The 18260-nt window shown below is 43.7% G+C and overlaps 1 protein-coding gene across 2 annotated transcripts in view; it reads left to right on the top strand.

Annotated features, from left to right (window-relative positions):
- The first annotated feature begins 1249 nt into the window (after nucleotides 1-1249).
- The window catches only part of atp2b1a (ATPase plasma membrane Ca2+ transporting 1a), a 30656-nt gene continuing 13645 nt past the window's right edge, over nucleotides 1250-18260 (top strand). For both annotated transcript variants that reach the window (XM_053414714.1, XM_053414713.1), the window contains exons 1-3: nucleotides 1250-1382; nucleotides 10279-10759; nucleotides 17893-18090. In XM_053414714.1, coding sequence (XP_053270689.1) covers nucleotides 10567-10759; nucleotides 17893-18090 — 391 coding nt within the window. In that variant the 5' untranslated portion in view covers nucleotides 1250-1382; nucleotides 10279-10566. The remainder of the gene's footprint in view (nucleotides 1383-10278; nucleotides 10760-17892; nucleotides 18091-18260) is intronic.

Raw genomic sequence — 18260 nt, 5'->3', positions numbered from 1 at the left:
GTTTTATATGTGAGCAATCTAGGTGTAATCATAATCCACGATCAGCTGTACCCATGATCAAGATCAACCAGCACGGTCTACCATCAAATCACAATCCACCATCACGATTATAACTAATTATAAATGTGAAATTATAAAACTGAGATCACTTTTTATTCTCCTGTGCATGAACTTCTCTTGAAAGCAGCATGCCAGGTGATCACAGGGGATTTTCCTGCTGCACCCTAACTGTGCAGCACACTCTGGTCTGTTTTGCACGTTATGAATGCGCAGTTGATTCTCTATAAAAGCAGAAATCTGGAGGGGGGGGGGGGGATAAACTGACTCTTGGCTCCAGTGACATTTCTCACCAGCACTTCAGACTTGCACAGGCAGTGAATCCGAAGAAGAAGAAGAAGAAGAAGAAGAAGAAGTAGCACTACGTCATGGAAAGAATGACGTCAGGTATTATTAGGGAAGAGCCTCTGTGGAGTTCAGACAGCAAGAGACGCTGCGGCAGTGGAGGGTGGGGGGGGGGGGGGGGGGGCTTCTTGCTCTTCTCCTTGCAGGCTGCATCTCATGCTATGGTTTGGGGATATGGGAGAGAGGTTGGGGTGGGGGGGTGAGGGGGGCGCTTGTTGAACAATCCTGTTATTATAGCGCGTGCACGGGAGCGAGGAGGTACAGAAAAAAAAAAGAGGGAGTTCGGATCATGACGTAACCGTTTCCATAGGCGACTGATATGCCGGCTGATCCAATGGGAATCCACACCAGCGGCTCCGTGCCCATCCTCCTTTTGACGCGCATCACATGTCCCCGGCGCTGTGGTGACAGGAGGAAGGCGAGCGGCGCGAGATGATAAGCCCCCTTGTACTTCCGGGTTTGCCTGCCCCCCCCAAAACAATTATCCATATCCTACTTTGAATTATCTATTTGCATTTTAATTTATATGCATCTACCATCATGTGCTTTTAATGGCAGCGGTATGAGACACATATATTTAAAGTATTTGGAGAAAAAAAAGAGGTGTTGTCTGTCTGCAATTGCTCTTTGATGAAACCACCCATCCCTCTGAATGGCACCGTTAGCACCGTTAGCAATTAGCTGCGGCCAGGCCAAGTGTAAACAGTTGCACGAGCGCGTCTGTGTGTGTACGTGTGTGTGTGTGTGTGTGTGTGTGTGTTTTCCTCTCGCTGCTTTCCGGTCACGTGGTCGGAGGTTTCCTCGGGCAACAGAGAGGAGGAGGTGGGGGGGAACCATCTCGCGCGGCAGAGGTCGTGGTGCTGTGTGACAGCGCAGTGGGCGGGGCCTCACCTCCGAGCAGGGGAGAGAGTTCAGTCTGTGGTGAGACTGAGGGTGAGTGAACGAGAGGACGGGACCCGGGGAGCGCTCCGCAGATCGGAGTAAGTATTCTTCTAATTCCTCCGCTCTCTCTTCCGCGGCTTGTGTATCCCTCCGTCCCTCCACACCCCCCGTGCGATAACGCGATGAAACGCCGCAAGATGAAGCGCAGCCGCCGGGGCCCGTTGCATTTACCGCCACTCCCCCGCCCCCCTCCTCCGCCTCCTCCTCCTCCACGCCGCGGTGGAGTCCTCGTTTTCCTGTGCAGTGGCTCGGCGAGGGCCAGCGGTGGGTAGCAGCCTCGGGTATGGTTAGCTTTGAGCCGAGCTAGCGTCGCTAAGCTAACGTTACATCCCGGATCCCGGCGCTCACATCGGGGTGTCTCGCTCTCTCTCCCCACACACGAACCGACACTCACCCGGGGTATGATGCCGCCAGATCCCCCCCTGCTCCGCTCCGTGTTTGCTCGCCGAGACTCCAGCGGCACCCTGGGCTAAGTTGAGGTTTTTTTTTTTTTTTTTGGCGTTGAATTTTCCACTTGCCCCCAATCTGTTGGAAGTATCGTTTGTCTATTTCCAGTCTTTAATATCCGCGTAAGCTAACGCTCGGGGGGCTAAGTCGGCTAACGGTGTGCGTTAGCCTGGATGTATTTTAAAACGTTGCCCTCCTGACGCCACACCGTCTCCGGGGGAATTCGGACGGTGAGTCTCTGAATTAACGCCGAAATGTGGAGCTATGAGAAAGTTGCCCGTGTTTCGTTGTAACGTACAAACCCCAGTTTACACCGGGCGGCGTTTTCCCGACTTGTCATGTTCTATCCCGGGAGATAATGGCAGTTCGCCGGCGACGGTGTGGGGTAAAAAAAACATGCACCGGCCCCGGAGCGGTGCGTTCGGGTGCTGCAGCCGGCGCAGTGCGGCTCCTCACGCGGCCAGCTCCCGGCCGCTGGGAGGGGGGTGAACCGGTCTGTCTCCACACAGTCATTCAGGAGACATCCAGACTTTTAGCTGTGACATCCACCAAGCCTCACCTCAACCAGGGAGGGCACCTGTCTCCTAATCTCTGACCTCAAACCACTCCCAGAAGCTTAAATCTCATACCAACACTTTAATCTGTGCTATTTAAAACATACCACATTCACTTTCCTTACGGGCAACGCGTTGAAGTTCCCCCCCCAAAAAACCCTGCCACTTGGAATCTCCATTTACCTCGCACACATGTGATATAACCGTGTGCTCAGCTTTCTAGGTCATGCAAACTGCACATATTAACCGTGCACGCTGGTTTTCTGAAGGGAAATTGTGATGTGCACTCGCTCACATCACCTGCAGGTTCCCCAGGCTGCAGCCTCTGAGCACCTTTTGGTGTCTCTACTTGAAGGGATCACTCCTTATCCAATTAAACAGCACCGGGCTGGCTGCGGCTCCAGCACTGTCTCCCTCTCTCTTTGTGTATTACAACTTGTGATCCTTCAGCGCGCAGCCCTGTAGATTAACCAGAATAGATTTGCTTCAAGTGCGAACACTGATTCAGCTAGGCGAGGTGTGCGAGTCCTGTCTGCGTTACATAATGAAAATGACAGCTAAGCTAACAGCCACTGCATTATTGGTGCAGCTCAGTATAGTTTTCAGTGGATTTTCTTGCCTCTACTTCATTGGAAATTAACCCTCCTTGCTAAACCTAGAGAATATTTTATCAGAGCTTTCCAGCTCAGCATATAGGAGATTCAGAGTTTGTTTAATGATTCACTGAAACCTTCAAGTAACGCAATCTGTTGCTCTGTCTGAGCCCTTTGAACTCGGGACTGTCGCTGTCACTCAAGAATGACAAAAATATCTTCTTATTCCTCGCCGTACCGTGCTTTTTCACAACGGCCCGGGCTATTGACAGCACTGCTCTGCCCGACCAGAGGATATGAGTCAGGGGTTGTTATACTGGGTTTTGTTTATCACAGAGGCCAGATCACTTGACCTCCTCGGCCGTGCGGTTCTGCCGGATAGTGTTGGTCCCTTTACTTTCATTTGTAGACCAACAAGCAAGGATCTGCTCCTATAGGCGGGCCCGCTGGCGATTGGTGTGATTTCTATCGATGTAACATGATTGCGTGCTCTTTAAAGTGAGTGCTGTTTATGGCCGTGGAGCGATTGTCACTGTGAAGTAAAGCAGTACACCGAGCACACATTTCTTCCAGGCAGTTATCGCCTGTCATGTCTGTACCCAGCTCATCACGCACGAGTCCCCCTTACAGCTGCTTGATACGTCCACTCGTTTCATTGTCATGCTCTGCACTCAAGTCAATTACAGACACGGGCTTAAAAATATATTTCATAACAGCAGTTAATGCTCACCCTCAGTTCAGTCTCTGTTTTTCGGTTACATTTTTTAGCGTAAACCATTGTTTAAAGAGTAAGCCACTGTAGGTCATTAAGGTGACTTTGAGCTTCATGGAAACTGGCATGGAAAGCTAAATATACTCTAGTTTTACTCTGTAAAGTACAATGTATTTATGGTATTATTTACTCACGATGGAGTTTTGCTTATCTTTCTTTTTCTGTGTGGATTACAAGGCCAAGGTTATTCCAGAAGCTTTAGTCTCCATTAAGTTTCACATTCATTTGAATGTGACCAAAAAAAACGAATTATTCTGGTGTGACTGAAATGAATTTGCCATTTAAAAGAACATTGGGTTAATGTTATATTAGCAGGGAGACCCTGTGGATTATAATGTGGAGAAACGGGCAAAACGAATTTGATACACTGATCCTGAACACTAAAGCAACTCTGAAGCTCACGCTGCAAAATATCATGAATTAGTCATCAAGACAGTGCTCCAAGACGTCTGCCGGGCATTTATTTTGGTTTTGGCATTTCTTAAAAGAAAACTCAGCTTTCATAGAAGTTTGCGTGTATCTAAAAATATATAAGTTCTAATAAAATTGAGGAACAACATCATTGAGTATAGCCATACTGCTTGTTGTTGGTCCTGGTGAACAGTATCTCTTTTGGCACAAGTCCTACACTGGTGTCATCTTCTCCACACGTCTGTCATCGTAGATGGTTTCTGATAAATTTCGAAACCTTCCACTATCAGCCAATTGGAGACAGACCAGTGGCCACCATGCCATACAGGTTTATCCAAATAACTGAATAACCAGTTCTCCTTGTATATATTTCCTGTAAATCCATCATGTGAGTTACTTTGTAGATCTTGATGACATTAACTGGTGTGACATTTAATATAACACATTTCTTGTCATCTTCTGATCACATTTTTCATCATCTATAGATTAATTGATCTACAGATGGGGCTGAGCAACATGGTTATGTGTTATACCTCCTTACTGTGCTGGAACAATTCATAAGCAACTTATCAATTTATATATATTGAGCATAAATTGATAAGATATTAATAACCATTATATTGCAAAAAATATTATTTTATTGCCCAGCCCTACTTGCATGTTGCCATTGAAGCAGGCTCCGTCACACTGAAGCCAGATCCAATGAAAGTTAATACACTCCTGGATAAAGGCAGCCTACGTGAATGTAAATGTTAATTAGTTGTAAAATACTACCCTGATATTGACTATGACACGGCCATTAGAAGGAAACATGAAACGTTAGCCTTGCAAGTTTTGGCCGACTTATAAAGGATGGATGGATGTATGCTGTGTCGCATCCAGGCAGTAGCTCCCAGACTACATTTACTTCCACCCACTTGCCTGTCTTAGTCAATAATAGCATTCTGTGCATATACTTTTCTATCACTAATTACATTCCCCTTTACAGACTGGGTAAAATGAGTTTAGTGCACAACACTGGTGCGTCCCCAACCTGTAAGGACAACAAGGTCAGACTGTGTCAGTGAAAGGAATCAGACGTAACAAAGGCCGCAGAGAGCTTCTCATCTTCAAAGTGTCCTGATGAAAGATGCTTCGTTTTAGAATATTTTCCATCCAATGCACAGGAAGGAATCGGCTCAAGGCAAAATAACGATTTATAAAAAAAAACCTTCCTGTATAAAAAAAATCTCGGAATGGAAAATAGATTGTTTTCGCAGTCTCTACTTTGACATGCAGCTGTATTATTGATACAGATAAATTATGTAGAAGATTGAGGACTATGATGGTCGATGTGATTCTGATAGAACTAAATTAATTTCACAGTTTGAGGATGACTATACAGTCCTGAATACTAAGACTGGGACACATCTAAGTAATATTTGATCGTTAGAGTGACCAGAATACATTTGGTCTTCAAATTTGGTCTTTATTGATTAATGAAAGGAAAAGGTGTCATAGTTGATTATATCCTAAGACGAATATAACCTTTCAGGCCACAGCAAAGCTTGTTGAGCAAATTAGAAGTAAATGATTACAGCATATGAGCTCTTAACATTTGCACAGACATCTTCACCATGATTAGAAGTTGTAATGATGTGAAGAAACACTTGATCATTTTTCAGCTGTGTGGTACATTGCTGAGGTTTTGAAATGGCTGTGGCTGTGTTTTACTGATTGTAAGTAACATTTATTTTCTAAAGATCACATTTGTTAAAAACCTTTACCTGAGCATGTGGGGATTTTTTATGTACAGGCCCTTTCCCTCTGCGAACATAACTACAAGAACTCTGCAGCAACCTGCTGTTCATTCTTGAGCTATTTAAATGCCTCTGTACTGCAAAGGTTCGGGAATGTTTGTCGATCAAATGCTCGAATTTCTATCTGCTCTTTTTGCGAGGAGACAATTTCCTGCCCCACTTTCAGGCTAGTCTGCACTTCATTCTGTGAGTTCTGCAGCATTCCAGACAACTCGATTGTCGAGATTCTACGACCCGTCGAGTTCCTACACGTTAATTTGGGGCAAATCCATCATGGAGAGGCAGTTGTCACAAAAACATCAATGGCAGCACAGATCAAGGCATAGATTGTAAACTATCAATGTTAAGTAAATTTGCCTCCTTCTGTATATTTTAATCAGTTGTGGATGAGGTGTGATGTATTTAGCTGGAGAATAGAAATTTACATTTCTAATTTTTTGTTAATGTCTACAAATATTTGACCTGAATATAAAGGCAGCATAGCATTATATTTACTGTTTTTATTACGAATATCATATGAGATTGTACTTTTTTGTTCAAGGATATTGAACAGCTCAGTTCTTTAAACAAATGTAGTACATTACTGTTCTCATTAGCATAAAACTTGCTGTGTCACATGAAACAAGACAATTTATATTTAAATGGCCTTATTAAAATAGATATAAATAATAAAATATATATTAAAGAACTGTCCTGGAAGCATATATATATATTTTTTTAAACATATACATATTGACTACATGTCCATTGAACATCTCACTCCTAATAAAAAGAGAACCGATTATGGTTTATTTTCATGTTAGAGACCATCTCACGTCCCTAACGCATGAAGTAAGAAGAGATGAAGAGGAGAAGTGTGTTGACGCCGACACCTCTGACTGTGCGTTCTTTTGAGTTGGCAGCCTGACAGCAGTTGAGGTTCCAGTCTGCGTGGTGAAGAAACGCCCTCGGCTAGCGAGCCATGCAGCACAAGGAGGGCTGGGTGTCTCTGCCTTGTACCCTCCACATTTACATGGCCTGACCCAGTTCAGCAATGGCTAGCAGTGGGGGGAGGGGCAGTCTGGGGTAAGCTAAAAATACCACCCCTCGCATTAGGCAGCTCCATTGCAGAGGGATCCCTAGAATTGCTATCCTCGACTTGCATCGAGTTGTTGGCACGTAGAGGTGCGCAAACTGCCAGAGGGTTTCCTTAGCGTGGAAACAAAGACTTGAGTACATTTAGGAGATGACCACCACTGTTGTCCTGTCGACTTATGTCCACTCGCCTCAGCGCTTCTGGGGTAGAGGAGTTAGTGTGCATCTAATGTGTGATAGCAGCCTTAAATAGCTCGGGTAGAGAAGAGACTTATGATCTTTTGTCTCCGGTCCTTCGGCGAGAGCAGCACATATTCATGCTGAGCGATGGGTTTCGCTGCGGCTGCCTACAAAGGGTTAACCTCCGCCTCTGTCATTCAACCATACGATGCCAGCTGTTGGCTTGGAGATCCAATCACAATGATTTTCCACTGTTGTGACATGTGACCTGCTCCGCAACCCGAAACTGTCGCAGCACAGCAAATGTTGGCACCTCCTTCAGCTTGGCGTTGTGGCTGCTCGTGGGGTTAGGGAGTGTGAACGTGGGTGAGGGCTCGCGGAGGAAGACACAAAGACGGGAAATGGAGAAGTCAGAGAATTGCATTCATTATCGTAGGCTGCTGCACATGTGCGCTGCTCATGTGGCACCAGAGGCGAGAGTCAAGTCCCACGGGGTTCATTCACACTTTTAAAAAGTCATTTGCTTTGCAAGGTGCAACATGACATTCACTTGAAGGAGTCTGTGGATGAGCTGTGCTTCAAGAAACAGTCTCTGGGTGATACCAAGATAATGCATGAGTGGAGAAACGTGGTTTGGGATTCAACCACAGTTAATTGTCTCATTTCTCACATGTCAAATGATTGAGGCACTGTGCGAGGTGTGACTTGCCCAGAACTCCATGGTACTATCTCTGCTGCGAGATAGTGCTCTTATCAGGAATATTCCTTGTTATGTTTTCTCTGGAAGTCAAACCTGTGGTGTTAATATCCATAATAATAATTTATGGTATTAGGCCAAACTTAATTTGTAACGCACCTTTCATACAGGCACTTCAAATTGCTTCACAATTGACGGATGAGCTGAAAATCAAACTGCTAAAAATTAAATCCCATCAAATAGATTTTTTAAGATGAGTGAATGAAACCATAAATAAAAAATGATAAAAGAAAAATTTCAGGAAAAAGGTGAATAAAAAGGTAAAATTGGATTACACCATAGATGCTATAGTATAAATTAATAGAATAAGGTCTAGAAACCATATACTTAATCAGAAGTCAGAAATAAGTTTCAAACCCACGGAATATTGGATTTCTTATTGAAGTTTCACCATGCGGACCCTTGAAGACCCCAAATCTGTGGGTTTAGGGTTAGTGTGTGTACAAAGCTGCATTTCCTCCCTCAATAAAAGGGATTTCTACAAACTCTCCCACCTCAGCAATACACCCGGCCCTGCAATTATGCTGTGTAATAAATAATAAATTCTGTCCCGTTTTCCACAGCAGATGGCCCCAAATAGAATCTCAACATGTGACAGAATAGTTTCCAAGAATCTCAGTGGAATAAGCTGTGAGCGTTAGTTTGTGCAGTGAGCAGTGATAAAGGCTACATTTTCTCCCCTTCGGCATCTGCGTCCACGTTTAAAGTTGCAGGGTTTATTGGGGTTGGTTTAGATTTTGTCCGTGTTTTTGAAGTTTGGTGCAAAGATACATGAATTGGTGTTCTCTCAAACATGTTCTAATCTTCGTGTTATAGCTAGACAGAGGGATAACTGCATAATTTTTCCAGACATGGCTGGTCCAGGTTCACTTCAATGCAGATTATATGCTGACATAGCTCAAAGTACAGTAGAGTGTCTCACAAATTGTTTCAGACTAGTAATCAGGCCCATCTTGTTAAATCTTTCAAATAAATCCAATCTGACGTGAATGGATCAGCCTCATTGTGTTAGGCTGATTAAAGCTTGAATGGACAGCAACCTCTCATTAGAATGGACTCCCCCATGCAGAGCACTATGGAGCTCCCTGATGCCACAGATAGTCTTAATTAGATTAAACCGAAGGCTTTTCCTAAGGTAATCAGTCAGTTGGTGCCTGTTCACGATGTGGACCCCCCCCCCCCCAGTATTACTGCCTCTGATTAAAGTTCCCTCTCTTCTCAGACCCACTGTACGTATGTGTTTGACATGTATGTAACATTACGTAATGCAGTCATGGCTATAATGCTTTCCTCAACCTCTGGTCATACTAGAAAAGGAAACTAGAGGTTTTGGATTCCAGCCGGGCCGAGTATCTGTGATTATTGAATCTATACCAATTGGATACCACGTCTTTATCTACCTAGATAAAACTGCAACTGTAACTGTCAGCAATTTACCAATAATTCATGCAGCTTGTACACTAAGGTCGTGCAACCCCGAGATTTATTTATTTGTGTTCTTTTTCCAAAAATGACTGTCAAAATAGATGATGTTATAATGTTTTCAAAGGGTTCTACCTGAGCAAGGTCATACAACAATGATACCAATCATGCAATCATCACTTCCACCCAGGTTTAGCAACATACAGCTGTTAACATATGTTTTATTCCAGCACTGGTATCGGATTGGTACTCCCTGCAGCCAGAATTTAATCTTGTGCTCCACTGGGCTTGCCACTGTTTAAGGTCCATGAGTAGGTGACCAGCCACAGGCCAGCAAACACATTTTGTCAAGTGATTGAGCTTGTGTGTTATGCGCATCGAGTAGTTTTAACCCGCATCCTTCAGCCCGTCAGGCAGCAGCGAATGACACAACCAAACATTGTGAAATGCAGGAAACGGGGGATGAAACTGTCACTCAGCTTTAAGAAGAGTTGGTTTTAATGATAAACATTGTAGAGAAAGAAAATACAGATTTTTTTTAAATTCCCAAAAGCAGTAAAAGCCCTCGGAGCAGCTCGGAGCGCAGTGATTATTGAATACTAATGCTCCATTCTGCTCACACACTCCACCCAGGAAGCAGAGTGCACAGAACCAGACAAAACTCTTGTCTAGATGACATAATTATTATTATTTTAACACAACTCAAGTGCAGCTAATCATTATCTCTTCGCAATGGCCTTAGGCAGATTAGCCAATTATTTAGCCACTTGTCCCTGCAGACAGAAGTTTTCCTGCTCATTTCGCCCAGACATTATTCATCCGATGTCTGTGTGATTTTAGTAAATGTTCGAGAAACCCCAACCCTGCTGTATGTGAAATAAGTCTTTGTCACTAACCTTTTTGTACCTTTTCTTCTCTCTTTCAGATCTCGTGCATGGTGATCTCCGGCTCTGTGGGTGATCCTCAGTCACCATGAAAGAGTAGGAACTCGGCTCTCCAAGGGAAATGGCCTGTTTTGTAATATCCCTGCCCTGCTACCTGGCGTACGACTCCAGCTGCCTGTGAAGGGCATATCAGCTGTTTATGGGAACTACTACTTGGTTCACACTCTTGAGGATTTAAGCTTTTCCAGGACAACTCTTCTTTCTTTTTGCCCCCGGCTGTCGAGCCAAAGCAACAACACTTTGCAATAGAGTGGGGAGGCGCTGAGACAATGGCAAACAACTCGTACAGTGGGGTGAAGAACTCCATTGTGGAGGCAAACCACGATGGAGACTTTGGCTGCACACTCAAAGACCTGCGCTCCCTTATGGAACTGAGAGGCCCCGAGGCGATAAGCAAAGTCGGTGAAACTTATGGGGATACTCAAGGACTCTGCAGCCGATTAAAATCTTCACCTATAGATGGTACAGTACCCTTTCCACCACACTCGACACAATGGCTGTTGTTTAACTGCGTCAAATACAGGATGTGTACACAGAGGTGCTGGTAGCCAGAGCTTGTGGGAAATGTGAATGTGGTGCACGCATAGCTTAGGAGACATGTCATTGGCTGTGTCTTCCACATTGTGGATACCTTGACATCACTTCCTTGGATAACTCATAAGCCAGACAGGTGGCCAGGCAGGCTGGTTCTGACCTGGACCAGTCCTGCTCTATTTCAAGGCCTGTGGATATGTCCCCCGCACCCTGTCATCTCTCCCTTTCACCTCTGTGTGTCTCTGTGTGTCTCTGTGTGTCTCTGTGTGTGTCTGTGTGCCTTTGTGTGCAGGCTTCAGACAGACCAGCTGTCTGCCTGGACATAGTAGCAGGTTGTTGCTGTGGTGCTGCACAGGTCGATGTCCCACATGTGGCAAACAACCAAACCAGTCACCACGAATAAAGGGCCATGCTAATAGTTCTGGAGCCATTTCCAGTTCGGTTAAAGCTCCACTGGGGCAGTTGTGGTTGCCAGGAGCTCTCTGGCGTTTTGTTTTTTTACCACTCGTTTCTCTCTCAGTCTCAGTTTGTCTCTCTATAGACGGTCTGCCTAATCGCCAGTGTGACCTTGACCGAACTCTTATGGGAGGGGATTTTCAGTTTGATCCCAGATTAAAACGGCACCGCATATTCACTGCAGCAGCAACAGTCCCCTGCTTGCATTGTCTCAAAGCAAGCGAATATATTTCCCTAACAGAAAAGAATGCTAGAAATGCAATAAAACGGCACGGAACAACTCTCATTCAAGAATCGGTGGAGTGCCTTTTAATTCTTGACTTTTCATGTATCCACTCTATGGATTGTGTTCGCCACACAGTCTTTTTTTAGCTGTTTTCATTTGGAGTTTAGGCTCCAAAAGAGGCCTTTGTGTGACCTGTGAAGAAAGTGCTGAGTTGGAATTTGTCTTGTCAGAGCGGGTGTGTTGTCTAAACATGCGTGTGGCAGTTTCAAGTTGGTGACTGTCAAACTACTCCAGTATTACATCATCAGTCGTTTCAGATGATCACATGTGACTCTTAGACTGGGAGATGTGAGTGGGAATCGTTGGTTTCTTGACTTCCAGTAGAAAAACATATTCAGATAAATTGTCCTAATAGCCTGCAGAGCAGAGGCAGCTTTTAGAAAAAAATAGAAACATTGAAATGGTTTGACTACAGGCCCCAGTTTGTTCCCCTCTGCAGCAGGTGCTGTCCCAGTTGGTCGGCAGCCACCGAGTTTTGACACCGGCAATCAGCTCATTCGTCACTGGCCTGTGAAATTAAGCCGTCATTTAAGATTACAGGAGCTTGACAATTGGAAAGGGATTTCTGATTAGTTGCTTGGTCATTTCTGGAACCTCTTAGGACAATCCTTTGCTAATCCTCCACGTTTCCAAGCCTTTTTTTTCCCTCTTTTTTTTTTCCACCCCAAAAGTTTAACTGGACTGTCGTGTTGCAGTTGTGCATGAATGTCCCACTCTACCTTTTGCTAGTTTTCAAATTCGAAGACTTAGAGGCCTGGCCCATTTGGATTAAGTTAGATTTAATACAGCACCGCCACATAAGGCTGGATATCTCCCTAATGTTTCTTAATTCATTGGGCTGTGATTAAGATTGATTTTGGTAATTAACATACCAACGCTGAGCTTGAAAAGACTTAATCATGCTCATTGTACAATGTGCCTTCGAAACTGTGACCATGAGCTTATTCAGACGTTACATTTGTCTGTTTGACTTTGTAATGAAATAACACCTGACACTTGAAGGGCATTCGTCACTGATGGAACAGATCAAGACTAATACTTGAGATTTTTAACAAACTATGTAGAGTTTTTACTCGTGTCCCTCTTTAGTTTTGTTAGTCCACTGTAGTTGTCAAACAAACCCAGATTCCATAGTGGTGAAGGAATCCTGTGTGTGTTGGAATGAGAGCTCACCGATACCTGAGGCCCTGGCGGTCGCCCAGTTGGTCGTATTTGTATAATTTCATTTCCTCTAAATAAATTTAACCCATCATGAGAAACATTTCAGATTGTCAAAAGAGACGTGCAGTTTTCTTTGAGGCGCTTAAGGAAGTTTTCAGTCTTTCCTAGGCAGGGAGGGTCCATTGTCAAGTGCATTAGGGGAAGTGTAGGACTCTCGTTTTAGCGTTGCAGATCTAGCAGTCAAGTCAAGGGGAAGTGCTGCTGCTCTACTTATTTTTCGTGGTCTTGCTTGAAGAGTCGGGACATCTGTGCCTCTTCTGCATCAGCTGTGATCATTCTTGTTTTTGAATCTGTCTCCCTCGGGTCCTCCTGCGATGTGTAATAATAACGTTGAATCAGCGGAGTGCGGTTATATCCAAATTTTCATTCTTTTACGACATTTTCTTAGCATTGAATATCCAAGCTCCGGGTTGTTGTATTGTCGTCCAAAGTGTCCCCAGATGTTGCGTTTTAGTTGTCGAGTTGCTGTCCTATGGGCACCCAAATCATTTTTTATTTAAAAGCTGTATATGGTATGGAGAACTCGAGTAGGAGTAGAAGCCCTGGAGGATTGTGGGCCGGTGTCACTTCTGTCTGTAACATTGGAGAATATAAAAACCGCACTGTAGCATCAATACTTTCAGCTCGTCCTCGTCCTACTCACGCAACAGCATTTCTTTACTCCCCATGGGATCCTCCGCTGCCTCTGCATAATTAGACTTATCAAATGGGCACAGCCACTTTGCGTCAATACTATCGACAGTGTCTCCCCCCCCCCCCCCCCCATTATTCCCTCTCACAATTATTCCCTGTTGATTGCTATTTTAGTGGAGTCAAATATTTGGGATCCAATCTATTGAACCAATTGACTGCGGGTCTGAGAGGCTTCCACAATCAAACTGCAATTCAGAAGCTGACAGGCTCTCTGCATCTGTCACTGCGGACTCCACGCCCCCTCATTCAACAGGAGGGTTCAGGCTGTTAAATGATAGTTTACTCTTTGTGACTCAGAGGGGGCTGGCGCAGCTTGTCTTCGTGTCTGAATTCAAAGTGATGTGCTGAGATGGGCCTTAGATTGCAGAATGCATATGGCCAGATTCTGCTGTTCAGTGTTAGGGTGTGAAAACTATTCTTTCCTTATGTGTAGTGGCCATTTCAGGACCCTAATTTTAATAACTTGTGCTACTTCGAGTAACTGATGACCTAATTTATTAATCATCTAGCCTCATTCTCCAGTCTCAGGTAGAACATGGTCTCCCTTTCTCAGAATTCCTGAGATACAAAAAACTTAAATTCTTTATGCTGTGATGAAAGTGCCTGAAAACATCTATGTAATGTGCTCTTTTTGAGAAGTGGAATGATCAGCTATAATAATGAGGATGTGGAACTGCTTTTCCATTCGTTGAGCAAAGCCCTGCTCATTAGTGCGGAATCTGCTTATGTGCAACAACACCCAAAAAGCCCTGAGTGCTTGAAAATGGTGAAAAACAGAAGCCTTGTTCGTATTTGCAAAATTTGAAAACAATAGAAGTTGAAAAAAACAACTGCAGTTAAGCATTGTCCTATTCACCACGTCATTCTTTAGCATTTGAGTCATTTTATAAAAGCTTTTTTTGTTGTCATTGTTCCCCTACATAAAGGATCGGTTTTCTACTAATACTCTTGGTACCATTTGTTTCAAATCTAGTATTTGCATGATAAAAAAAATACTTTAACTTTACCAGAGATGACGGGATTCCCATCGTCCCTTCTGGGATAACTGGACCGTCAGCTTAGATCTCGTTAAATATAATATATTAAATATATTAACATATCCAGATTTGGTTTGAACATTTTATTCATGTGTCACCAAGGACACTGGGAGCATTCATCCAAAAACACTGACTTTACTCTTGCTTGAACAAATTGTCCAGTTAAACTTCTCAGGATCTGCTCAGTTATTTAGCAAATTAATCTATATTCCACACGGTCTTGTCATTCTTGCAGTAACTTCTGGGTCCAGTTCTTGGGTCCTAGGTCCAGATCCTCAGTGTCTCATGAAGTTTACAGACGGAATAAATAAAGATTGGCATTCTGTTAAATGTCTGAGATATTTCTCAAACAGGTCGTCCATCCAGGGATTTGTCTCATTGTCTAGGACAGCGCGTTACCGCTTCTCTTTATCTGCCCAGTTAACGTGAAGGCGGATTGTGTCAGGCTCAAAGCGAAGACTTACCTTGACCCCCCCTCGAGTGGCTCAAATGACAATACTGAGAGGGGTCAGCCGGGGACAGGCATCCAAATTAAATGGTTAATGATTAGCTGTTTGACTTGAGACACACTCTGGGCTCTGACATGATGCGAGGGGGCCAAGGCCGACCTATTTCCTGTTGCTTGCGCATCCGACGGAGGGACAACGTGTTGATCGCCCTGTGTCACTTGTATTTATTGCTCTAATGCAAAGGGAAAAGGTGGTGTAAAATTGGAAGGGGGGGGGGGGTGTATTAGCTGTCAGCATGTTTTCATTAGAGGGCGTAGAGAATCAAAGCAGACGGTGAGAGACAGCCAGGGAGCAGCAACAGGCAGCTATGCAGGATAAACCCCCGTACCCTTTTTAATGTGCCGTGCTGGTGAGTCATCCATGTTCTTCTCACCTCCCTTTTAGAAGAGTATGTGTTAGTGTTAGCTTGTAATGTCAATTAACCTTGTAACTAGTGACACCGGATTTTTTTCTTCTGCAGTGGTGTAGAATAAATGTCGTTTAAAGGGAGAAACGGGTAGAAATATTAAATAGAAAGCAAAGAGGTTGTGTTTTAATTAAGTTACATCCGCACACTGTTAGTTCACAACATGCTCCTGTCATCAAAAGTGTCCCCTTCTCAATTAAAGAATAAATTGTTATTACTTCAGGAGCAAAGTGCAGCCCGGTTGTCACAGCCTGGTTTGACTGCAGATGCATTGCTCTTTTTTTTTATTGAACTATCTCAAGTTATTTAGAGTTCATGGGATAATGAGGGGATTACAGTCGTCACTTATTTGTGAGAATTGACCTAAGGGGGTTTCCATCATATGAATAAATACAATAAGTAAATACTTGATATGCTAGGTATGTGATAACTTTTACAGTTTCATAACAACCTGAGTCGGACATTTTTTCTGTTTTTCAAAGTTAAATGTTATGTCAGAAAAGTACCTGAAGTAGTTCAGGGGGTTTGCAAACAGACGAAACAGAGTGGAATATAACATCTTTTAAAAAGTATTAGCTATTGGTTCTTAAAAGAATAGCAGCTGCTGTTATGCAATGTCTCGTTGTCTTTTTTGATATTCTGTATGATGGCTGACGCAGGCAATATTCACTGACTCGTTATGTTGGTGCTCTTTAGAGATTGCACAACATTGTAGTGAAAAGGAAGAAACATAATCAGGACACTGGGCTGTGGAAGTGTTGAACTACTCTCCTCATGGCTGTGGGAAAGACTATACTGCCTGTATTTTTCAGAGATAATGTTGCATTTCGAGAGTTATTCTCTACTCGGCTAATTCAATATAGGGGAAATGTAAGTAATTCCGGGAATCTGATAGTCCTTCATATCTGTCGTACTTGATATAGGCCTTTGATTTTATTCATCATCTTCCTTAAAAGGCTTCAATTTCACCACTTATAATTTAATTGTTTACAGGCAGTGTTTTTCAAAGCGGTGTCTTTTTCACTTTGCATTGAAACACAAACTAATCAAAATGTATTTATTTAGAATTTTGACAGCTTTTCAGCCCAGTCGAGATGGTGAATTGTCTCTTTCCCCCATGAACAATGTGCTTTACACCTCCCTGTGCTTTTGCCACTTTACAAATGTGGAGTCATAATTCGTATTAAAACCCCCAGGCTGCAAGTGTGTTTGTGTTTGTGGGTGTGTTGGTGTGTTCGTCCTTGTGTCTGTCCCTACGCTGGCCGTCCTGATCTCCTTCCCTATTAAATCGCCGCTATTCCCAGCGCTGCTTCCCTTCCGCCGTCACTGGCTTTATTCTTTAATAGCCTCAGTCCCTTGCACCCTCGCCGCCGACCCCCACCCTCCCACCCCCATCTGTCTGTCGGTAGCAGTTTCACACAGTCACTCTTCCCTGGCCCCTAATTCTGCTCCACCTCCTCTGAGCCGCGCACACGCGCACTCGCACAGCTCCATCCAGTCTGCACAGCCACCCACGCACTCAGTCAGTCAGCATGAATAGAGCTGAAAAACTGTCATGCATCATCAAATGTGCGAAGGCCCTTTTGAATATGTGACTGTGCCTTGACTGTGGAGGCATTTGAATGGGCGGCTGCAGAATGCGCTCTGTGCACATGGATGAATGGGTCTCTGGCCAACCAGACATGCGATGTGTAAAAGAGATGACTCTATAACAGGACGACGGTGGTATGCGAGCGTACAGCTGATTCAACCGCTCTAGTCTTTCGGTCATTGTGTTTTACAGAAAGAAGCAGTTGATGGGATTAGATTTTTACCTCTGTTCTCACATTCTCAGGCCGTGGCGTACCAGAAAGGACCTGCCCACAGAATGTGTGTCATGGCTGTGCGGCGCCGTCGCCTCCAAAGCTTCCTGTCTAAAACGCTGATTCCTTTCAGGGGAACATGTTTTCTTCTTTTCTTTTCCTGGAGGCCCGGTGACGAACTCACCGGCAAACGCTTTTGTTTGACTCTCTCCTCTTGGGAGCGAATTGTCCGCAGTGCTGCATCCATCTGTGTTCAAATCATCCAGCACACGATTAAGTCTTTCCTCCTCTGACGTGAACATTTGTAATCTAATATAAAATTCCATGATAGATTTAAGTTTAACATCTCATTACGTACATATATTTAATCTTTCTATGTCCTGACTATGTATTTTATTCATCCTTTTTTGGGCTTACAAGACACTTAGAAGACACTCACACAAATGAAGGAAAAAATCCAAAGAAATCCAAATTGAATTACTATTAAATATCTATAAAATGCTATTTGCTTCTTCTCCAAGGCTTTCTCGAAATAACTTATTAGTTTCTGTGCATCATCCTCGTTTACTAAACCGATATCTTTCATTCACACAATTTACATGAAAATGAAACAAATACTCAAATTGCTTTCTCCTCTGTTTCCCTCCCCAGGTCTAAGTGGCCAGCTTGCAGACATCGAGAAGCGGAAAACAGTGTTTGGGCAAAATTTTATACCACCCAAAAAGCCCAAAACTTTCTTACAGTTAGTGTGGGAGGCGCTACAGGATGTCACACTGATTATCCTAGAAGTGGCAGCCATAGTTTCACTAGGCCTTTCTTTTTATAAACCTCCAGATGCCAAAAGAGATAGTAAGTACTTCACATTTCTATTTCTATTTCCTGTACTTTATAGTAATTGTGTCTGCTAATGGATATGAGTCTTTTATACTGGTTATTTGTTTTAGGTTGTGCTTTTAAATGTGCATGAATTATGATATGATATAAATGTGATACTGGTTTGATATTAAGATTTGCCACTG

Source organism: Pleuronectes platessa, chromosome 22 (assembly GCF_947347685.1).
Source record: "Pleuronectes platessa chromosome 22, fPlePla1.1, whole genome shotgun sequence".
NCBI classification, from domain to species: Eukaryota; Metazoa; Chordata; class Actinopteri; order Pleuronectiformes; family Pleuronectidae; genus Pleuronectes; species Pleuronectes platessa.
Note: the sequence above shows the minus strand (reverse complement) of the source record. Positions and strands in the feature narration are given on the sequence as shown.